Source organism: Meles meles, chromosome 16, assembly GCF_922984935.1.
Source record: "Meles meles chromosome 16, mMelMel3.1 paternal haplotype, whole genome shotgun sequence".
In the NCBI taxonomy this organism is placed as follows: Eukaryota; Metazoa; Chordata; class Mammalia; order Carnivora; family Mustelidae; genus Meles; species Meles meles.
In genome coordinates, this window is record NC_060081.1 from 61075358 (window position 1) to 61094398 (window position 19041).

At 43.0% G+C, this 19041-nt stretch overlaps 1 protein-coding gene across 2 annotated transcripts in view; it reads left to right on the top strand.

The window, feature by feature from the left end:
- Positions 1-19041, top strand: part of RPN2 (ribophorin II) — a 62583-nt gene that overhangs the window by 34297 nt on the left and 9245 nt on the right. For both annotated transcript variants that reach the window (XM_045980870.1, XM_045980871.1), the window contains exons 10-13: positions 11751-11842; positions 13402-13516; positions 16210-16404; positions 17598-17684. In XM_045980870.1, coding sequence (XP_045836826.1) covers positions 11751-11842; positions 13402-13516; positions 16210-16404; positions 17598-17684 — 489 coding nt within the window. The remainder of the gene's footprint in view (positions 1-11750; positions 11843-13401; positions 13517-16209; positions 16405-17597; positions 17685-19041) is intronic.

Consider the following 19041-nt stretch of genomic DNA (forward strand, 5'->3'; position numbering starts at 1 on the left):
TCACTAAGACTTGTAAATTTTACTATTAGGTGACAGGGTGTGGACCTATTCTTGTTGACTTTGAGGGGGGTTCTCTGCATCTCCTGGATTTTGATGCTTGTTCCCTTTGCCATATTAGGGAAATTCTCTCCAATAATTCTCTCCAATAGACCTTCTGCTCCCCTCTCTGTTTCTTCTTCTTCTGGAATCCCAATTATTCTAATGTTGTTTCGTCTTATGGTGTCACTTATCTCTCGAATTCTCCCCTCATGGTCCAGTAGCTGTTTGTCCCTCTTTTGTTCGGCTTCTTTATTCTCTGTCATTTGGTCTTCTATATCACTAATTCTTTCTTCTGCCTCATTGATCCTAGCAGTGAGAGCCTCCATTTTTGATTGCACCTCATTAATAGCTTTTTTGATTTCAACTTGGTTAGATTTTAGTTCTTTAATTTCTCCAGAAAGGGCTTTAATATCTCCAGAGAGGGTTTCTCTAATATCTTCCATGCCTTTTTCGAGCCCGGCTAGAATGTTCAGAATCGTCATTCTGAACTCTTGATCTGACATATTACCAATGTCTGTGTTGATTAGGTCCCTAGCCTTCGGTACTGTCTCTTGTTCTTTTGTTTGTGGTGATTTTTTCCGCCTTGTCATTTTGTCCAGATAAGAGGATATGAAGGAGCAAATAAAATACTAAACGGGTGGCAAAGACCCCAGAAAAATGCGCTGTAACTAAATGAGAAGAGACCCCAAATTGTGGGGGGGAGAAAGGGGATAAAAAGAGGTTCAGAAAAAAAAAGAAAAAAAATTTAAAAAATAAAACAAATAAAAAATATAAAAAAGAAAATATATATATATTTAGATAAACTAGTCAAAAAACGTTAAAAAAGAAAAGGGTAAAAGTTTTAAAAAATTTAGCAGAAGAAGAAAAAAGAAAAAAATTGAAAAAAGAAAAAAAAAATTGAAGTAGCTGCAAGACTAAAGAATCATGGGGAGAAAGCCATGAGTTCCGTGCTTTGCTTTCTCCTCCTCTGGAATTGCTCTGCTGTCTTAGGAATTGAACCTACTTTTCCTTGATAGATGAACTTCGTCCTGGCTGGATATTTTGTTGATCTTCTGGGGGAGGGGCCTGTTGTAGTGACTCTCAAGTGTCTTTGCCTGAGGCGGGATTGCACCGCCCTAACCGGCGGCCGGACTAAGTAATCGGCTCGGGTTCGCTTTTGGGAGCTTCTGTTCCCTGAACGCTTTCCGTAGAGTTCCGGAGGATGGGAATGAAAATGGCGGCCTCCTAGTCTCCGGCCCGGAGGAGCCGAGAGCCTGGGGCCCCACTCCTCAGTGCGCCCCCAGAGGACAGCACCCAATCACTCCCGTATCCCCAGCCTCTAGCCGCGCTCCGAGCTCACCCAGCCCGCGACCAGTTCAAGGTAACCCCGAGCTGAGAGTTCAGTCCTCGGCTCTGTCTCTGCAGCCGGCTTCTCCGTTCTAATACCTGCGAGCTCTGCGACACCCCCGATCCTTCTGTGACCCTGCGGGACCTGGGGCCACCCTGACCCCGCATGGGCTTCACCCTGGTTTAGCCTCTGGAGCAATGTCCCTCAGTGGAACAGACTTTTAAAAGTCCTGATTCTGTGCTCCGTTCCTCCGCCGCTTGCCGGGAGCCGGCCCCTCCCCCCGCGGTCTATCTTCCCATCGTTTTAGATTCACTTCTCCGCCAGTCCTACCTTTCAGAAAGTGGTTGATTTTCTGTTTCTAGAGTTGCTGTTCTTCTTCTCTTCGATCTCCCGTTGGATTTGTAGGTGTTTGCAATGTTTAGATAAGCTGTCGAGCTGATCTGCTACCTGATGTAGTCTCAGCCTGCTACTTCTCCGCCATCTTGACTCCTCCGGCCACGTGTTTTTTTTACAAGAAAACTCCAAAAGTGATGCTTTGTCCCTCTCAGTGCATCTTCTTAGGAAGTAAATGTTGATATGTCTCATTGGTGGTGTAAACGTTAACCTTGATCACTTGATTAAGGTGGTGCCTGCTAGGTTTCTCTCTGTAATGTTGTTGTTTTCTGCTTTGTAATTGAGTCTGCAAATACCCTGATGATCTTGCCTGCAACTGTTATTAATAGGTTGATTGCCAAAAGGTGATTTTCTCTTTCATTCTTTCTACATTTATTAATTAGAATTTTGCTGTAAGGAAAAGCTATCCCTCTCCCAACCCTGTCTTCATTTATTTATTTATTCAATTATTTATAACATTTTGGGTTCATGGAAGTTTATTTTACTCTGTAGGTTATGATCCTTTATTATCATCATTTATTTGGTTGCTCACATTATCCCAGATTTGACCTTTAGAAAGCTCCTCAAGTTGGCTCCAATGACACTTGAAAGAACAAGGCAGCTGAAAATTTGACCTTTTCAAAAGTGGGGCATTACTTAAAGTAGGTAGATTAAACACTTATCTTTAAAGTTGTCAGAAAGGAAGATATTTTCTGGAACTCTCATCTCTGCCTTTTCTCTACCTCATGTCTGACCTTTTTGGGCATGAGACATCTGATCCTAGTCCATTCTCTAACACAAAATTTGGGTGAAAACTACTGTAGTGTGCACCTTAAACCTTTAAAATCTAGATTCTTTGAATTTTAGCTTCCCTCATTAAGGGTCCTTATTTGCAACCAAACACATTAAAAGGCAGACACTCCTTTCTTTCATTCTTTCTTTTTAAAATTTTTTTTTCCTGAAATCTTTTATTTCTACCATTACAGTCTTTTTTTTTTTTTTTTAAGATTTTTATTTATTTATTTGACACAGAGAGAGAGAGAGGGCATACAAGCAGGGGGAGTGGGAGAGGGAGGAGTGGGCTTCCTGCTGAGCAGGGATTGATCTCAGGACTTTGTGATCATGACCTGAGCAGAAGGCAGACGCTTAACCACTGAGCGACCCAGGTGCCCCTACCTGTACAGTCTTAATGACAGCATATCCAGTTTAAATGCCATACCTGTAGGACACTTTTTTTTTTAACTGTAAAGAGTTACAAAACTAATTTTTCGTCTTCTTCTTCTTCTTTTTTTTTTTAAGATTACATGTATTTGAGAGAGAGAGCAGGAGTGGGGGGAGGGGGTGAGGGGGTGGAATATAGGAGGACAGAAAAACATGCTCCTCACTGAGCAAGGAGCCTGATACAGGGCTCAGTCCTAGGACCATGGGATCAGGACCTGAGCTGAGGCAGATGCTTAACTGACTAAGCCAACCAGGTGCCCCTCTTAATGACATTTTCTTATCTCTAGCTTTATTATAAGAATATAGTATACGATATGCATAATATACAAAATAAATGTTTATCGGCTATGTTATCAGTAAGGCTCCTGGTCAACAGTAGGCCATTAGTAGTTAAGGTTTGGGGGAGTCAAAAGTTACACATGGATTTTCAGCTGTACTGGGTGGGAATTGGCTCTCTCCCCACCATTGTTCAAGAGTCAACTGTATTTCCACTGTCTTCAGTTTCTGCCCCTTCCATTTAATTTTCCTTAAGTGCCACTAGGATGATAAAATCACATTGTTCCCTGGGTTAAACATTTCTTTGGTTCCCTATTGCCTGTGAGTGAGGCGTACACTCCTGAGAATGGTTTAAAGGTCCTCCACGAGCCATGTGCACATGCTTCAGTGTGGGCCCATCCTCATCTCAGTGCTAGCTGCTGTTGACTGCATATTGGCCCTCAGATATGCTTCATGTGAACATATCTTTGGATCTCAACTCTTCCTCCCTCCATAAGAAGGGCTCTTCCCCTCCCTTGCTCATACGGTCAGCTACTCATCCTGGAAGGTCTGGTTCAAATGTGTGTTCAAATGAGTTCTGGTTCAGATGTTCAGATGTCTTCATCTGTGCTTCCATAGAACTTTAGGTTTTATTTTTTTTAGTATGGACCGTTTCAAATATACAGAAAAGAATTTAATGAATCCTCATGTACCTACCAGCCATTCATCTCCTTCATACCCCAACATTTCGATATATTTATTCTACACCCTCCCACCTTTTTGTAAGATATTTCTTTACTTCTGTTACACATATACATATTTTTAAACAATATAATACATTGATTTGCATCTTCTCAAATTTATTATGTTGTATGCGTCCTTTTGCAGTTTGCTTGTTCTCATTCAATATTAATTTTATGACAGCCCCATTTATGCCTGTAGAACTAGAACTGTATGCATTCTATGGATAATTGTCTTCCTTTTATGAATAAATCAGATTTTTATTAATTCGTTTTCCTGTTGGTGGACATTGAGATTTCCACTATTACAAACAGTGTTGCTGTGAACATCTTAGCCCATGTTTCCTTGTGTGCATTTTGTTTGTTTATCCGGAGTGTAGTTGTGGGATCATAGGTTGCATTTAGCTTCCAGCTTTATTAGGTATTGCCAGATTGCTCTTCTCTTCATATTCTTAACACTGTTTGGTATTACGAATTTTTGATAAATTGATGGATATGAAGTGGTGTCTATTTTTTCTTTTAAGTTTTATTTTTTAGTAATGGCTGACCCTAATGCGGGGCTTGAACTCATGACCCTGAGATCAAGAATCCCACGTTTCACCAACTGAGCCAGCTGGGCACTCCATAATGATGTCTTGTTTTAATGTTTTTCCTTGGTTACTAATGAGATTGAACATTTTTTTCCTTGTGTTTATTGGCCTTTTAGTTTTCCTTTTCTGTGAACTGTTGTCTGCATTTGTCTGTTTTTCTTTGGGTTTGTTAGTCTTTTTGTTACTGAATTTTGGAGGCTGTTGATGTTCTGGAAACTGACCCTTAGTTAAAAGCGTCAGGTATCTTCCCTTGGTGTTGGTTTATGGCATCTTTTGATGCACAAAAGTTATTTTCAATGAAGCCTAATTTAAAAATGTTTTGCTTAGGTTGTTTGTGCTCTTTGTGTTTTTAAAACGTCCTATGCTACTCCAAGGCGATAATCTCCAATATTTTCTTCTTCTAACAGTTTTTAAGGTTTTTTCCCCCTATATTTATATTTAGGGTTTCAACATACTTCAAGTTTACTTTTGTTGCTATAGTATTTTATATCCTATCAATAACTGTTCTTACTGATTTGAATTACCATTGCTTGCTTATATGTGTGTTGCTTTTTCATTGGACTAGGAACTCCCTGTTGAGTGGAGACCAAACCTTATTTTTTCAGTGCTTAGTCTCCATCTCAGACCAATTTAGAAGAAAAGGATGGAGTGGTATAAAGACGTTTACCTACTTTCCTGGGCTGTTAGAATTATGGTAATTCATCTTTGAAGGGTGAGCTTTATATCCTAGATAAAATATCTTGGGTTTGTTTTTTTTTTAAATAACAGCTTTATTGAAGATATAATTCATATACCCATTGAAGTATATATAATTCAGTGTTTTTAGTATATATTTTCTTTAAAGATTTATTTGTTTATTTTAGAGAGAGGGAGAGAGAGCATGCATGTGCACACAGGCTAAGGGGCAGAGATTATGGGAGAGAGAATCTCAAGGAGAGTCCGTGCTGAATGCCAAGCCCGACACAGGTCTCAAACCCACCACCCTGAGATCATGACCTGAGCCGAAACCAAGAGACGGCCACTTAACCAGTTGAGCCACCTGGGGCCCCAATGGTTTTTTTAGAAAATTTGCAGAGTTTTGCAACCATCACCACTATGAAATTCCAGAACACATTTATCACCCAGAAAACAATCCCATGTCTGTAGTAGACATTCCTTATTCGATAGCAATATAGCCTCTTTCCAGTACTGACAATTACTACTCTACTTTTTGTCTCTATGATTTGCCTATTTGGGACGTTTCATATAAATGGTATCATATAATATGTGGCATTTTGTGTCTGGCCTTTTTAATTTGCATGATACTTTTCATGTTAATGTTGTAGCCTGTATGAGTACTTTATTCCTTTTATGACCAAGTAATATTCCAGTGTGTAGGTATAGCATTTTATCAGTTCATCAGTTGATGGACATTTGGAGTTTTTCTGCTTTTTTGGCGATTATACATAATGCTGCTGTGAACATTCACGTACACATTTTTGTTAGGACTTCTGTTTTCGGTTTTATGAGATGTGTGTCGAGCAGTGGAATGGTGGGTTATATGATAAACTCTGTGTTTAACTTTTCAAGAAACTGACAAACTGTTTTGCAAAGAACTTGCACCATTTTACATTTCTACTAGTAATATATAAGAGCTCCAGTTTCTCTACATCCTAACCAACACCTGTTATTTTTCTTTTCATTCTGGCCGTCATATGTGGGTAGGAAGTGGTTTCTCATTTGGATTTCCCTGATGGCTAATGATATTGAGTATCTTTTCATATGTTTATTGGTCATTTGTATATCTTTATATATCCTTTGCCCATTAAAAATTTTTTCTTTTTTTTTTTTTTAAAGATTTTATTTATTTATTTGATAGACAGAAATCACAAGTAGGCAGAGAGGCAGGCAGAGAGAGAGGAGGAAGCAGGCTCCCCGCTGAGCAGAGAACCTGATGTGGGGCTTGATCCCAGGATCCTGGGATCATGACCTGAGCCAAAGGCAGAGGCTTTAACCCACTGAGCCACCTAAGTGCCCCCAAAATTTTTTTCTTTTTATTTCTTCCTTTCCAATCTGTATACCTCTTATTTTCTCTTTTTATTATGTTGTCTTTTTATGTTATTGAGCTAATATATTCTGGATACAGATCTCTTATCAGATACATGATTTGTTTTAATTTTGACAAGGTTCAGTTTCTTTATTTCTCTTTCATTGCTTCTGGTTTAAGTGCCATATCTAAGAAACCAATACCTAATCCAAGGTTATGAAGATTTACTCCTCTTACAGCTTTAGCTCTCATATTAGGTTCCTAATTGATTTTGAGTTTTTGTATGTGGTGTAAGGGCAAGGTCTAACTTCCTTCTTATGTACGTGGAAATCCCAGCAGCTTTTGTTGAAGATCATTCTTTTCCTATTGAATTGTTTTGGCATCAAAAATCAGTTGACCATAAAGGCAAGGGTTAATTTCTAGGCTTGCAGTTGTAGTCCATTTTTAAAAAATTTTTTAAAAGATTTTATTTATTTATTTGACAGAGAGATCACAAGTAGGCAGAGAGATGGGGGAAGCAGGGCCCCTGCTGAGCAGAAAGCCCGATACGGGACTTGATCCCAGGACCCTGAGATCATGACCTGAGCTGAAGGCAGAGGCTTAACCCACTGAGCCATCCAGGCACCCCGCAGTTGTAGTCCATTAACCTGTATTTTTATCCTTATACCGATACTGTGCTTTCTTGGTTACTGTAATAGCTTGGCTTTTTGTAACTTCAAATCTGGTTTTGTCCAAGTGTTTCTGTGATTGTTAGAAATATTATCTAAGTGCAAAATAGCAGAAATGGCTAATAACAGTTATCGTGCAACGATAAGCCCCAACTGAGGCCATTGCTGTCCTTTTCCTTCTCAGTGATGAAGTAAGCATTACAAAATCTCTCCTTCATTATGTTATAGCTTTATGTGTGTGTGTGTTCTGACCTCTGTCACACATGCAACGTTACTTTGTAATTTCAGTAATAATCACACTTAGAGCCTCAGAGCAGGTTAGCAGGTCCTGTTTACTCTCATGAGAGATGCTTGACATTGGTCAGAGTGCATTAACGGTGGTTTGGTGTGGAAGGCCTGTAATAGCATTCATTGACATTGGACTTGCTGTCAGGGGAAACACGGGTTTTCAAAGCTGTCATTAGCATTAAGTGCCCCTAATGCACCATCATTTTTGACAGTAATGAGCTAAACTGGGGGTTATTACTCTCAGCAGAAAGACTGCATTTCCTGGTGTTAAAACATTTTTTGAGGTGTATGTGGGATGCAGAACCAGCAAAGAAAGCACTAGTATGATTCAGTGTGAAGCAGGCTTAGCTGCATTTAAAGTAGCTAAACACGTCCCTTTCCTATTGTAAAAACTAATCCTGAAGTGTTAGTGTGAAGGAAGAAGCAGCTAACTCAGCGGGATCCTACTCTGAAGTCTTTATAACACGTCTTTGGAAAAAGTTATAATTTTTATTTCTCAGTTTGCTTTAAAAGAGTAGCATAAAAACGCTTTTTTTTTTTTTCAGTGTTTCCACAGACCCCTTTGTAGTAAGATTTTAGGAGCAGAAGGACTTGTTTTAAACTGTTCCGTATTCAAGAACAGCTCTACGTTTCTCTGCAACAAAAAAAAAAACCCTTTAACTTAGGGAGCCTTTTAGAATTAGGGCTGAGAGCAAACCCAAGATGACTTGAATTCACTGTGATTTGCCCTTTTGTCATTCGTGTGTCTGTATTGTCTGGGAGTGCTTCTGATGTCTTTAGAACAAACACTGCAGTTGAATGTTGATTAGCAGACCTTAGCGATCATGTTCTTATTGAAATATAGCCAGGATTTATTTTTTATTTTTTAAAGATTTTTATTTATTTGAGAGACAGAGATGACAAGTAGGCAGAGAGGCAGGCAGAGAGAGAGGAGGAAGCAGGCTCCCCACTGAGCAGAGAGCCTGATATGGCCTGGATCCCAGGACTCTGGGATCATGACCTGAGCCAAAGGCAGAGGCTTTGACCCACTGAGCCACCCCGGCGCCCCAGGAAGAGTATTATTTTAAAATCATATTTATGGGGTGTTGCTTTTTAATACAAAATGTTTGTAAAGAAGAAAGTAAAGGGCACATAGTCTCATTGCTCAGATAATCCATGTTTTCAAAGAAAAAAGGAGTAAAATATGCATGTAGTTTAAAAAAATTCAAAGTGCAAAAAGGTATATAATGAAATGTAAGAGCCTTCTCATCCCTTCAGTCCAACTCCTCTTCTCAGGGGAATCTTAGCAGTTAACTATGTACATTTTAAGAAAAAGAAGGATGTGCTTATTAATGAATGTGCATATCCTTTCTTGTTTACACAAAAAGGGATTATTCTATAAACAGCTATATTTATCACAAAATAGAGGCTCCCAGCTTTCTCCTCTGGGGTCTTTTCAACCTGATGGCCTCCCCACCCTCAACATCCCCTCCCAATCCCCCCACCCCACCCCCAGCTCTCTGCCACTCCCCTGCCATAATTCACCTAATTGCTGGACTCCATGACAGACAGCGCTGTCAGTGGATGGTTGTGTATTCTAAAGTAGGTGATAATATCTCTGTATCTGTCCATAGACATCTACCTTGTCTTTAAATTATTCCGTGGTAATTCATAGTGTATTCATATAACTAGTCTTCTGTTTATGGACATTTAGGTGGAACAGTGATTTTAAGATCACATTTACAAATTAAATGAGTAAGGCATTAAGAGACTGAGTCAAAGAAGTGAAGAAGGAATTATCTGGTTAACGTTGAAGATTGCAGAGTAGAGAAGACAGATTGTTTTGATATCGTGGAATATCACCAGGCTCCTTTATTGCTGCCTGACTTAGGGCTACCCGCAGGCCAACTGAGGTCATAGTTTCTTCTCCTGTGCTTTGGTAGCACTTGGAACATCCCTCCATTAAAGCAGCAGCCTGGGGACTCTTTGGTGGCTCAGTCGGTTAAGCCACTGTCTTCGGCTCAGGTCATGATCCCAGGGTTCTGGGATCGAGTCCCACATCGGGCTCCTTGCTTGGCAGGGAGCCTGCTTCTCTCTCCGCCTTTGCCTGCTTGTGTGTGCTCTCTCTCTCTGACAAATAGAGAAATAAAATCTCAAAAAAAAAAAAAAAGCAGTAGCCTGGTTTGTTAAAATTTAGCTTTGCATCTGTGTTTCCCTGTAGGACAGGAAGTACATCTTGCCATCCCTGTAAATTCCCTGCACCCGGGTGCTCCAGATGCCCTCGGGGGATGTCGGGAAGGTGCTCTTAGAGGGCTCTTGCTGAACGTCAGTAGCCTGACCACAGCTCTTGGGCTGCTGCTTTGCTTGAGCCTTCCACTCTAGTTTTCCTTCAGATGGTGTCAGTGCCTCTCCACTCTGGGTTTATATAGCAGAGTTTGCTCTGGTTCTGAGCCCTCTATTGAGTCGTGAAGCTGTTTGCTCAGAGCCCAAAGAGCCGAAGGAGAGGCCCCCCCAGCTCTTCCTTTGGGAGTTTATTCAACTTGAAGGCCATCTATTTCCCTTCCCTACCACCATGATTCACCCAGTTGCCTAGACTCAGTGACAGGCAGTGCTGCTGGATAGAATTCTGCCAGTAGATGGCTGTATATGCAAAAGTAGGAGGTAATAATCATCCTTACAGCTTCTAGTAATAACTTACATTTCAGGGGTTTTTTGTTATTGTTGTTTTTTAAGTAAACCAGAATACCTCTATTCAATCTGATAATTGAGGCCGTTATCACAAAATGGTTATTACGGAGGTGGGAAAGAAGGCTGTTAAAAGGAATTGCTTGGTAGTTATCTTTATCCCTTTTTAATTTTTCTTCTTAGTCCTTGATTTGAGGCTGTCACACCTTGATAGTGCATTTTAGCAGAATGCCAAAGCTGTCCTTCAATTATTTGCCCAGCCCTCTGTCTCTGTTCCTTGAAATTGACTTAGACTATAAACCAGTGGATTTGGCAAGGATTTCCTAAGCATTACATTCAAGCTTATCAAATATTTGGAAGTCTTGTGGGTATGTTTGCACATAAGAAGTGCCTTGGGTTTGTGTAATTTGCACATTAAAACTTAGATTTTAGATAAAAAATTTCCCATGAGTAGACTTCAGAATGTTTTCTGCCTCTTGGAATTTTACACTTAAGCTAATTTTTTAAAAGTTCCTGTTTATCGTGTTGGCCAGCTCCTCTTTGTGAACATGTTTATAGGGCACGCATAGAATTCAAACACTAACAGTCAAGATGGACTGGTTTGTGCTGCTATCAAACTCCAAGTCTCCGTAGCTTAGAATAGCAGAAGTTTGTTTTTTCGCCGTGCTATGTTCCTTAGTGTGTCAGCTGGAGGCCCGCCTTCAGGCTGTCCTTACTCCAGGACCCAGGCTGAAGGAGCAGACCTTTCTCTGCACATTGTCTATGTTCATGTCGGAGAAAAAGTGTGAATCACACATTGACTTTTAAAGCTTCCATTGAGGGGCTCACATTTTACTGCCCAAAGCAAGTCATGTGGCCACACCTGACTCCAGTGGACCAGGAAGTATGACTCTGCCACGTGCTTAGAGGGAAAACCAGAAGTCCCTGGTGAACGGTGCACTGACAGCCGTGGTGTCGTAGGGCTTCGTGGGCAGACCTCTAGTACTGCCTGGCATAGAGTTAAGTGTTCCCGGGAAGCTGGATGGCAAGGTGCTTAAGAAAATGGACGCTGAGTCAGAGTGCCTGAGCTTGAATACCAAGTTTAGCCAGCTAAATTCAAGCGAGTGGCTTCATCTTTTTCATCTTCAATTTCCTCACCTCAAAAAGCACTGCCTTAGAGAGTTGTGAGGATTAAATGAAATCGCTGTTACAAAGTCCATGTATAAAGTCTTACACCTAGCAAACAATAGCCGTCCTGGGAATTGAGTACTTGTTGATTTGCATTATTTGAAGGTTACTGCTTACAGGTTTTCCCTCTTATTTATTTTGAAGGGCACATGAAAAAATCAGTTTTCTTTTCCTCTTTTAGTATATACCATCCAACCAAAGCCAAAGAAGGGAAGAAGGGGTAAGAACCAAGGAGTCGCTTTTGAGCCTTGGTGGTAGGAGAAGTGGAAATCCTACCTGGCTGAGGCAGTTTTACTAAAATCGTTGAAGACTCCTATCCTAAGATCATCTTTATGAGGAAAATTTGGATATGCCTGTTAATTCCTGGTGATTTTCTTGTATGTCTCACTGTAGCTCCGAGTCAAGATCTCCACTGAAGTTGGCATCACGAATGTTGATCTCTCCACCGTGGACAAGGATCAGAGCATTGCACCCAAGACCACCCGGTAGGTGGGGTGTCTTCTTGGCACAGGGGAGCTCGGGCTTGCGCTGACAGGAGCACGCCCAGGCACAGAACCCTATTCCCGTGTCAGCAGTGACCCAGCTTGGACCTGCAGCTACAGAGGCTCTAGTTTTGCTGGCACCGTACCTAGCAGCATCCTGGCAGATCCGGGTGGGGGGGCGGGTATCTATACAGGCAGTCTGTCCACAAAGGAATGGGGAGTGTCTGAGTCCAAGTCAGCTCTGCTACCAAGCACATTATTTAGTTCTGATGACATTTTTTTTTAAAGACTTTATCTTCATAGTCCTGAATTGGTTTTTAATGGCCTCATGACAACTCTCTTTGACCCACGGTGGGCCTGAAATTGGTTGAAGACCTGAGGTCCTTCTAACTGAAATGGCAGATAACTAGTACTGGGACTGTGATTTTCTTTCTCAAGTTCGTGGATGGCATCACTGATCAGTCATAGCATTTGCTCCTGCTGTGCTCAGAATCTTTTTAACACAAACTTCTAGGTAGCCGTTGGCAGTGGGTCAAGGGGGCAGAGCACTGTATGAAGCCTCTTTGTCAGCCCTCTCCCAGATCCTTGGGTTTTTGGGGGGCTTATCTAGACCTCTGGGTTAGTTCAGATCCCAGCCTTTACTCAGCTAGGTGACTATAGCTGCCAAAGAAGGAAGGTGAGCCCTCTAGGCCATTATGAAGACCAGAGATGTTAGCCAGAGCCTAGAAGCTAAGCATTCACTCCTTGTAAGTCCTATGAGAGAGCTGGGCCTTTGTCCCTCTGGCTTAGTTTTCAGTGATATTGACGATGAGAGCACTGTTGAGAATCCACTGACATAAGATCTGTGAGAGTGCTTTGCAAAGTTTAATTCTCTATATGGGTGAAGCGTTGGTTTTACTAATAAGTAAATAGAAAACCTAAGTGTAAAACCTTGTTTTTCCCCTGGCCATCTTCCCCTACTGTCCCAGGAGGTAGCTGTGAAAAGCTTTTTCATCAGGTCTGCCTTTTGAGAAAATGACTCTTTAAAAAACCCAGTTTCAGGCAGGAAAAATACATTGAAACCGTGTCCAGGAAAAAATACAGCATTCAAAAAAAAAAGAAAGAAAGAAAAAGAAATGAGTGCCCTTCTTGTTCTGTGCCTCCTACCCCCTCACGTCCCAACCTCACTCGCATGTAACTGCCAACATCAACGCCGTGATGACTTCTCGTGGCAGTCGCGGCCTTGCCCGCCTGGCTCTCTACTCCACCTGCGTGCGCCCCGCTGGTGCCTGATGTGGTGCAGTTGACATCCTTAGGTCCTTGAAGTGAAAGCCTGGAGTGTCTGCATAGTCCTGCCCCAGAGCCGGGAGAGAGTTTATTCTGTGCTTTTCTCGTCCTGGCTCTCTCAGTGTGGTTTGCTCTCCGGCCACAGACAGCTTCTCTCTTCCTGTCTGTCCACAGCAGGAAAGTGTTCCAGTGGGAGAGGGAGGATTAGGCAGTGAAGCACCGTTTGTCTTCTTTATTCTGTTCTCAGATATTTGCAGATCCTCTCTGAAGACTTGCTGTATACATGTCTCTTTCAGGGTGACCTACCCAGCGAAAGCCAAGGGCACATTCATCGCAGACAGCCACCAGAACTTCGCTTTGTTCTTCCAGCTAGTAGATGTGAACACCGGTGCTGAACTCACCCCTCACCAGGTCAGGACAAAGCCCAGGTGCTTCTGTTGGCCTGTGCCATTAACGCATGCCAGACTTGTTGGTGTGGCGTATACACTCCACATTCCTGCTTCTGGGTCTTCACTGTGGACCCTGATGGTACATCACATTCTCCCACATGACACTGTCCCCTCGTGTACTGGCTGTAACCCTGAATGTGGAAGACACGGTTCTTTTTAAAAGATCAACTGCTGGAGCACCTGGGTGGCCAATTGCTTAAACAGCTGCCTTTGGCTCGGGTCATGATCCAGGGTCCTGGGATTGGGCCCTGCATTGGGTTCCCTGCTCAGTGGAAAGCCTGCTTCTCCTTCTCCCCCTGCCTGCCACTCTGCCTTCTTGTGCTCTTTATCTCTCTGTCAAATAAAACCTTAAAAAAAAAGATCAATTGGTACCGAGAAGATATATTTAAGGCAGATTAGCACTTATTTGAGGCTTTTTTCTTTCTGGGGGAAAACAAAACAAAACAGATTGAAATAATTTTGAAAAAGGAAAACCTAGACAGTAGGCCAAAGCGTTTTGTTCTGACCGCAGCAGAGTTTGTGGAAATTGAAAAATGGCCCTTTTTTAACTTGTGCCTACTTTGTATTATGAAAGCAAGCACTTTCATTTTTGTTTTCCATATATAAGATAATGATAATTATTATTTAAAAGATTTTCAAATCATACCCTTTCCCCAGAGAATCTGATATGGCCCCTTGTCTTCTCAGACACCTTCTCCCCAACCTCTGTCATTCCCTTTATTGAGAATAACGGCTCTTGGCCCTTCCCCATCCGTGGCAGTATTTTGAAGGGAAATTCAGGTAAATATTTTGCTGAAAGACGGGAAAGGATGGGACCTGGTGACCTTGGTTTAGGTGCTTTGTAGGGATACTTGAGCAGAGCTAGCAGATTCAAGTTCATGCCGAGAGATAGCTTCAAAGCAGATGACTGACATAAGTGGATTTACTTGGAAACTTTTTGCTGTTTCTTTTTTTTTTTTTTTAAGATTTTATTTATTTATTTGTCAGAGAGAAAGGGAGAGAGAGAACAAGCACAAGCAGGGGGAGCTGCAGGCAGAGGAAGAAGCAGACTCCCCACTGAGCAGGGAGCCTGATGTGGGACTTGATCCCAGGATCCTGGGATCATGACCTGAGCCGAAGGCAGCCACTTAACTGACTGAGCCACCCAGGCACCCCTCGCTTTTTGTTTCTGACAGCTACAGCTGTTACACGTGTGCCCAGGACCCAGAGTGGCTGCTCCCAGGACAACTGCCTAACACTTCTCTGCTCCTCTCCCCTGTCCCCCTCACCCCCAGGTCCAGAGAGCTCAGTCAGGGCACTTAGCCATGGCTCACTGACTCAAAGCACTTCAGCCTCTTAGCATTTCCCAGCTCCTTTTCAGAATGACGTTTGCCAGTGAAACAGCACAAGGGAAGAAAGAATGAGGAGGTGAAATCATGAGACTAAATTGGTGCGATTAGGGCTGGGACAGGGAGAGTTAGTGAGGAAGTGTAACTTTAACTGGATACTTGTCTCACCTAAGATTCTACTTTGGAACCATGGCATAGAAACCTCCCAGGTAGAGCTGGCATTTTGCAGGTAAGCCTGGCTGCGAGGAACATGAGGCATCCGGGCTCCTAAATCCCATTCTTGGCCAAGGCTGCTGTAGTCAGGATGCCTCACATCTCTGGGCCTTTACCCTAAATACTTTGATGGTCGTTCTTTGTTGCCCAGGTGTAAAGTAACAAATGAGATTTACGTTTTTTTTTCCCGTGGATCCAGCGCTGAATTTTGTGACCGTGGCAACTCATTTAATCCTCATGCCTTATGATCTGTTAAATGGAACCAATCTACCTTTCTTGTTCAGTTCTTTATTTTAAAACACCTGAGAGAAAAGCTCTGCGTGGGTGTTAAATCTTGCTGCAGTTCTAATATGCAGAAGCCTTAATTTTTTATGCCACTGGCAGGATAAAGTGATTAGTCTTGTACCATCGCACTGACGAGAATCTCAGCTACCGTTTGTTGACTCGCTAGCATTCTACCAGGCTCGGCACTAAATGCTTCGCATTCATCATTGTGAATCTTGACACAGATACACCAAAGATGAAGAGCTCGAGGCCTGAGGAGGTTAAGTAACATGCTCACCTAATAAGCAGTAGAACTAAAACTGCCTGTCTTCAGAGCCTGGGCTCTGTCTGTGACACCAGGCTGCTCCGCTCAGTTAGAACTCGGCCTTGCTATCAATCCCCAAGCCTCTTCCACTAAATCTTTAGCTGGAGGCACTAGGAAATTGAAAATGGGCCTCTTACAGTTCCACCTCATTTCCCTTCTTTTCACCCTCTGGTGAAGAAGTTAATTGGGCAGCAAAGTGGCCAAAAGGCTGGCAGGAAGAAGAAATTGCAGTGGCAGCAAAGAGCTTAAATCATCTGCAAACTGGGCATTCAGCCTCCAAGTAGTCGAGAATTGGCTGGACCCCTTAGTGAAATTTCTTACACTAGCAAAAAGTGAGCTCTGCTCTCTGAGCTGGGAATGAGAATGGGATGGCCACTCCTTCCTCTGGCTTGGGCAGGTCTGGCAGATCCCAGAGCTCCCACTGTGACAAAAGAGCCAACAGTCTGTTGCTTTGTCCATTCGGTGTTGGGCACAGAGGGAGTTTTGAAATGATCAGATTAAAGATTGTGGTACTCTTCCATCCAGACATTTGTCCGACTCCATAACCAGAAGACTGGCCAGGAAGTTGTGTTTGTTGCTGAGCCGGACAGCAAGAATGTGTACAAGTTCGAACTGGATACCTCTGAGAGAAAGATCGAATTTGACTCTGCGTCTGGCACCTATACTCTCTATCTGATCATCGGAGATGCCACTTTGAAGAACCCAATCCTTTGGAATGTGGTATGTGCCCAGATGCCCCTTGACCTCGGTAAGGGTGGCTGTGCCCCCCATAGAAACCGCTCTTTTCCCCTAGCCTCGCCTGTGCAGGACAATAAATGGGCCTGGTGAGGTGAGGAGCCGTGCTGTTTTCCACTAGAAGTCTTAGGGGTATGCACGTGGCCCAGCACCTAGGGCGTGCTCCGTAAGTAGTGACTGAGTGAGTGCATGGAGCCTAAATTTGCCCTCGTGGGTCCTAGCGAATTTCTAGAAAGTTTCACTTGAAGAAGGTTTCATTTTATAGCAAAATGCTATGGGGGAATCCATAGATGTAAGAGATGAAGGCCCCAGTCTTTGAGATACGGTACAGCCTCACAGTGGGGTGGAAGAGGGTAAGAATTGAATTGTTGTAATAATTCAGGATGGTTTGGGATAGTGAGTTCTAGAATATACAAGATGCTCGTAAACTATGAACCAGCATTTGCCTGCTCTGTGCAGTTTACATACTGCTTCTCACTGCGTAGCTCACCTTTGCTTGGTGTGATGAGAGACAAACTTGAAAGACTACACTCGAGCTAGGGGTTGAAGAATTGCAGGGTTTATCAGAATAGTATCTGGGGGCTGTGGAATGGTCGTTGGGGAACAGCCTGCAGAAGGTGCTTTCGGTGAGACCTGAGTGGGTCCATTTTGCTGGAGTACCTGAGTCTGGTTCAGAGCAGGAGGTGGTTGGAAAAGTAGCCGAGGCCAATCCACAGCCTGTGAATGGTGGACACTCGCTCTGCAAGTCGAAGCAGCAGCCACATCTCTGTGTTGTAGTCAGAGTTTTTTTTTCTCCTGAACTTTGGGCTGTTTTTTGTACAAGAGCACTTTTTTTTTTCCCTGTGACTAAATCACACTTCCCAGGGACACCAAGCGGTTTCTGATTGCAACTGTAACAGCCTGAATACCAGCTGGGATTTTTGTATTAAGCAGCTCTGTGGGGTCACCAGACCAGTAGAAAATTGGAAATCTTGCTCTAAAAAGCATTTCAACAAATACTTGTTTTGTTCTTGAAATTTTTACTGCCTGAATTTGTCAGCTAATGGATCAGAAGTGATTGAACCGCTTGTAGCTGTTTTCAGTGATGGTCCCAGATGTGAGTTAGGGGTGCTACCCCGGTGATGAGTTCCAACCCCTTCCCTGCTCTGTGTGTCAAAACTGCCCTTGTTTTTTTTTAGGCTGATGTGGTCATCAAGTTCCCTGAAGAAGATGCTCCATCAACTGTCCTGTCCAAGAACCTTTTCACCCCCAAACAGGAAATTCAGGTATAAGAAGCCTAAGGGCTCCTGCACTGAACACGGAGGGGAAACGTGAAATGGGCAGTAAACGCCTGGGCTGTGGCTCTGGTTGCTTCTTTAGCTTGTTCATACGATATTTTAGTGTGGGCTTTGCCATTCTGTGAATTAGGACAAATACAGTCCCATCCTAGAGCTTGAAGAAACAGGCTCAGAGCCCAGTGTCCACCTCCCTGAAAGCAGATAGCTGGACACAAAATCAGAGGCTGTGTTTCCTAAGCATCCAGAAGATTCAGCCTTAAGCTAGCTGCTTGAGAGCTTCAGCATAGGTGGGTTTGGCTTTCTTCCTCTGCTCCTGCAGAAATCAGGGCTGTTGGGGCCTCTCGGTGGAAAACTCACCTGGGCAGGAGGACAGTGCTTTCCTTTCCCAGGCAGTCCTTTCCCCAGAGATTCACTGTCCCTGCGCATAGTTAGCATCTCTGCCCAGCTCCGCTCAGGACTGTGGTGAGGATCAAAATGGGTAACCAGGCACGCCTGGGTGGCTCAGTCGTTAAACGTCTGCCTTTGGCTCTGGTCCTGATCCCAGGGTCCTGGGATCAAGCCCCATATTGGGCTCCCTGCTCAGCGGGAGGCCTGCTTCTCCCTCTCCCACTCCCCCTGCTTATGTTTCTGCTCTCACTGTGTGTCTCTCTAGCAAATACATAAAATCTTAAAAAAAAAAAAAAGTAACAAAAGAGGAAAGAAAGGCTTTGAAAAGTTTCTAAAACATTTTGCAAAATAAACATAAAGAAACTCAAAATAAAGCTAGTAATCGTTAAAGCAGTTTGAGGCACTGGTTAAGGAAACAGAGGTGGACGCACTCTGGACTATATCGCAGTCATGAGAAGTGATCATACTGTAGTCACATGGAAACATATGAATTAATGTTGAAGTGTTTCAGGCAGCCGACTTACTTCTTTTTCACTAATGAAAGGACAAGGGCCCAAAGAGTGTCATAGTAGGATTCTTTTTTGAAATTCTCCTAATGTTGATAGAGCATTATTTAAGATAGTAAAATGCAGTGAAATTGCAGAAGGTACGACCGTGATGATGAAGTGCGCTGGCTGAGTTGTAGCGGAATAGGCGGCCGTGAAGGGGAGCTGAGGCGAAAATTTGGGAGCAGGACTCCCAGGTGAGGCTGCCTCATCATGGAGCTGGGTTGCCTGGACATTGGGGAGGAAAGACAGACGCAGGTCTATGCATTGGAAGAAAATGAAAAAAAGTTAAATTTGCATATGGCAGAGCTTACCAAGTGTAGTCAGATGCCCTTACAGCCTCCTTCTAACTGGGATGGTCGTCAACCTCCTACCCGCAACTTTTCAGCTAGAAATTGAGGAAAAGAGTAAAG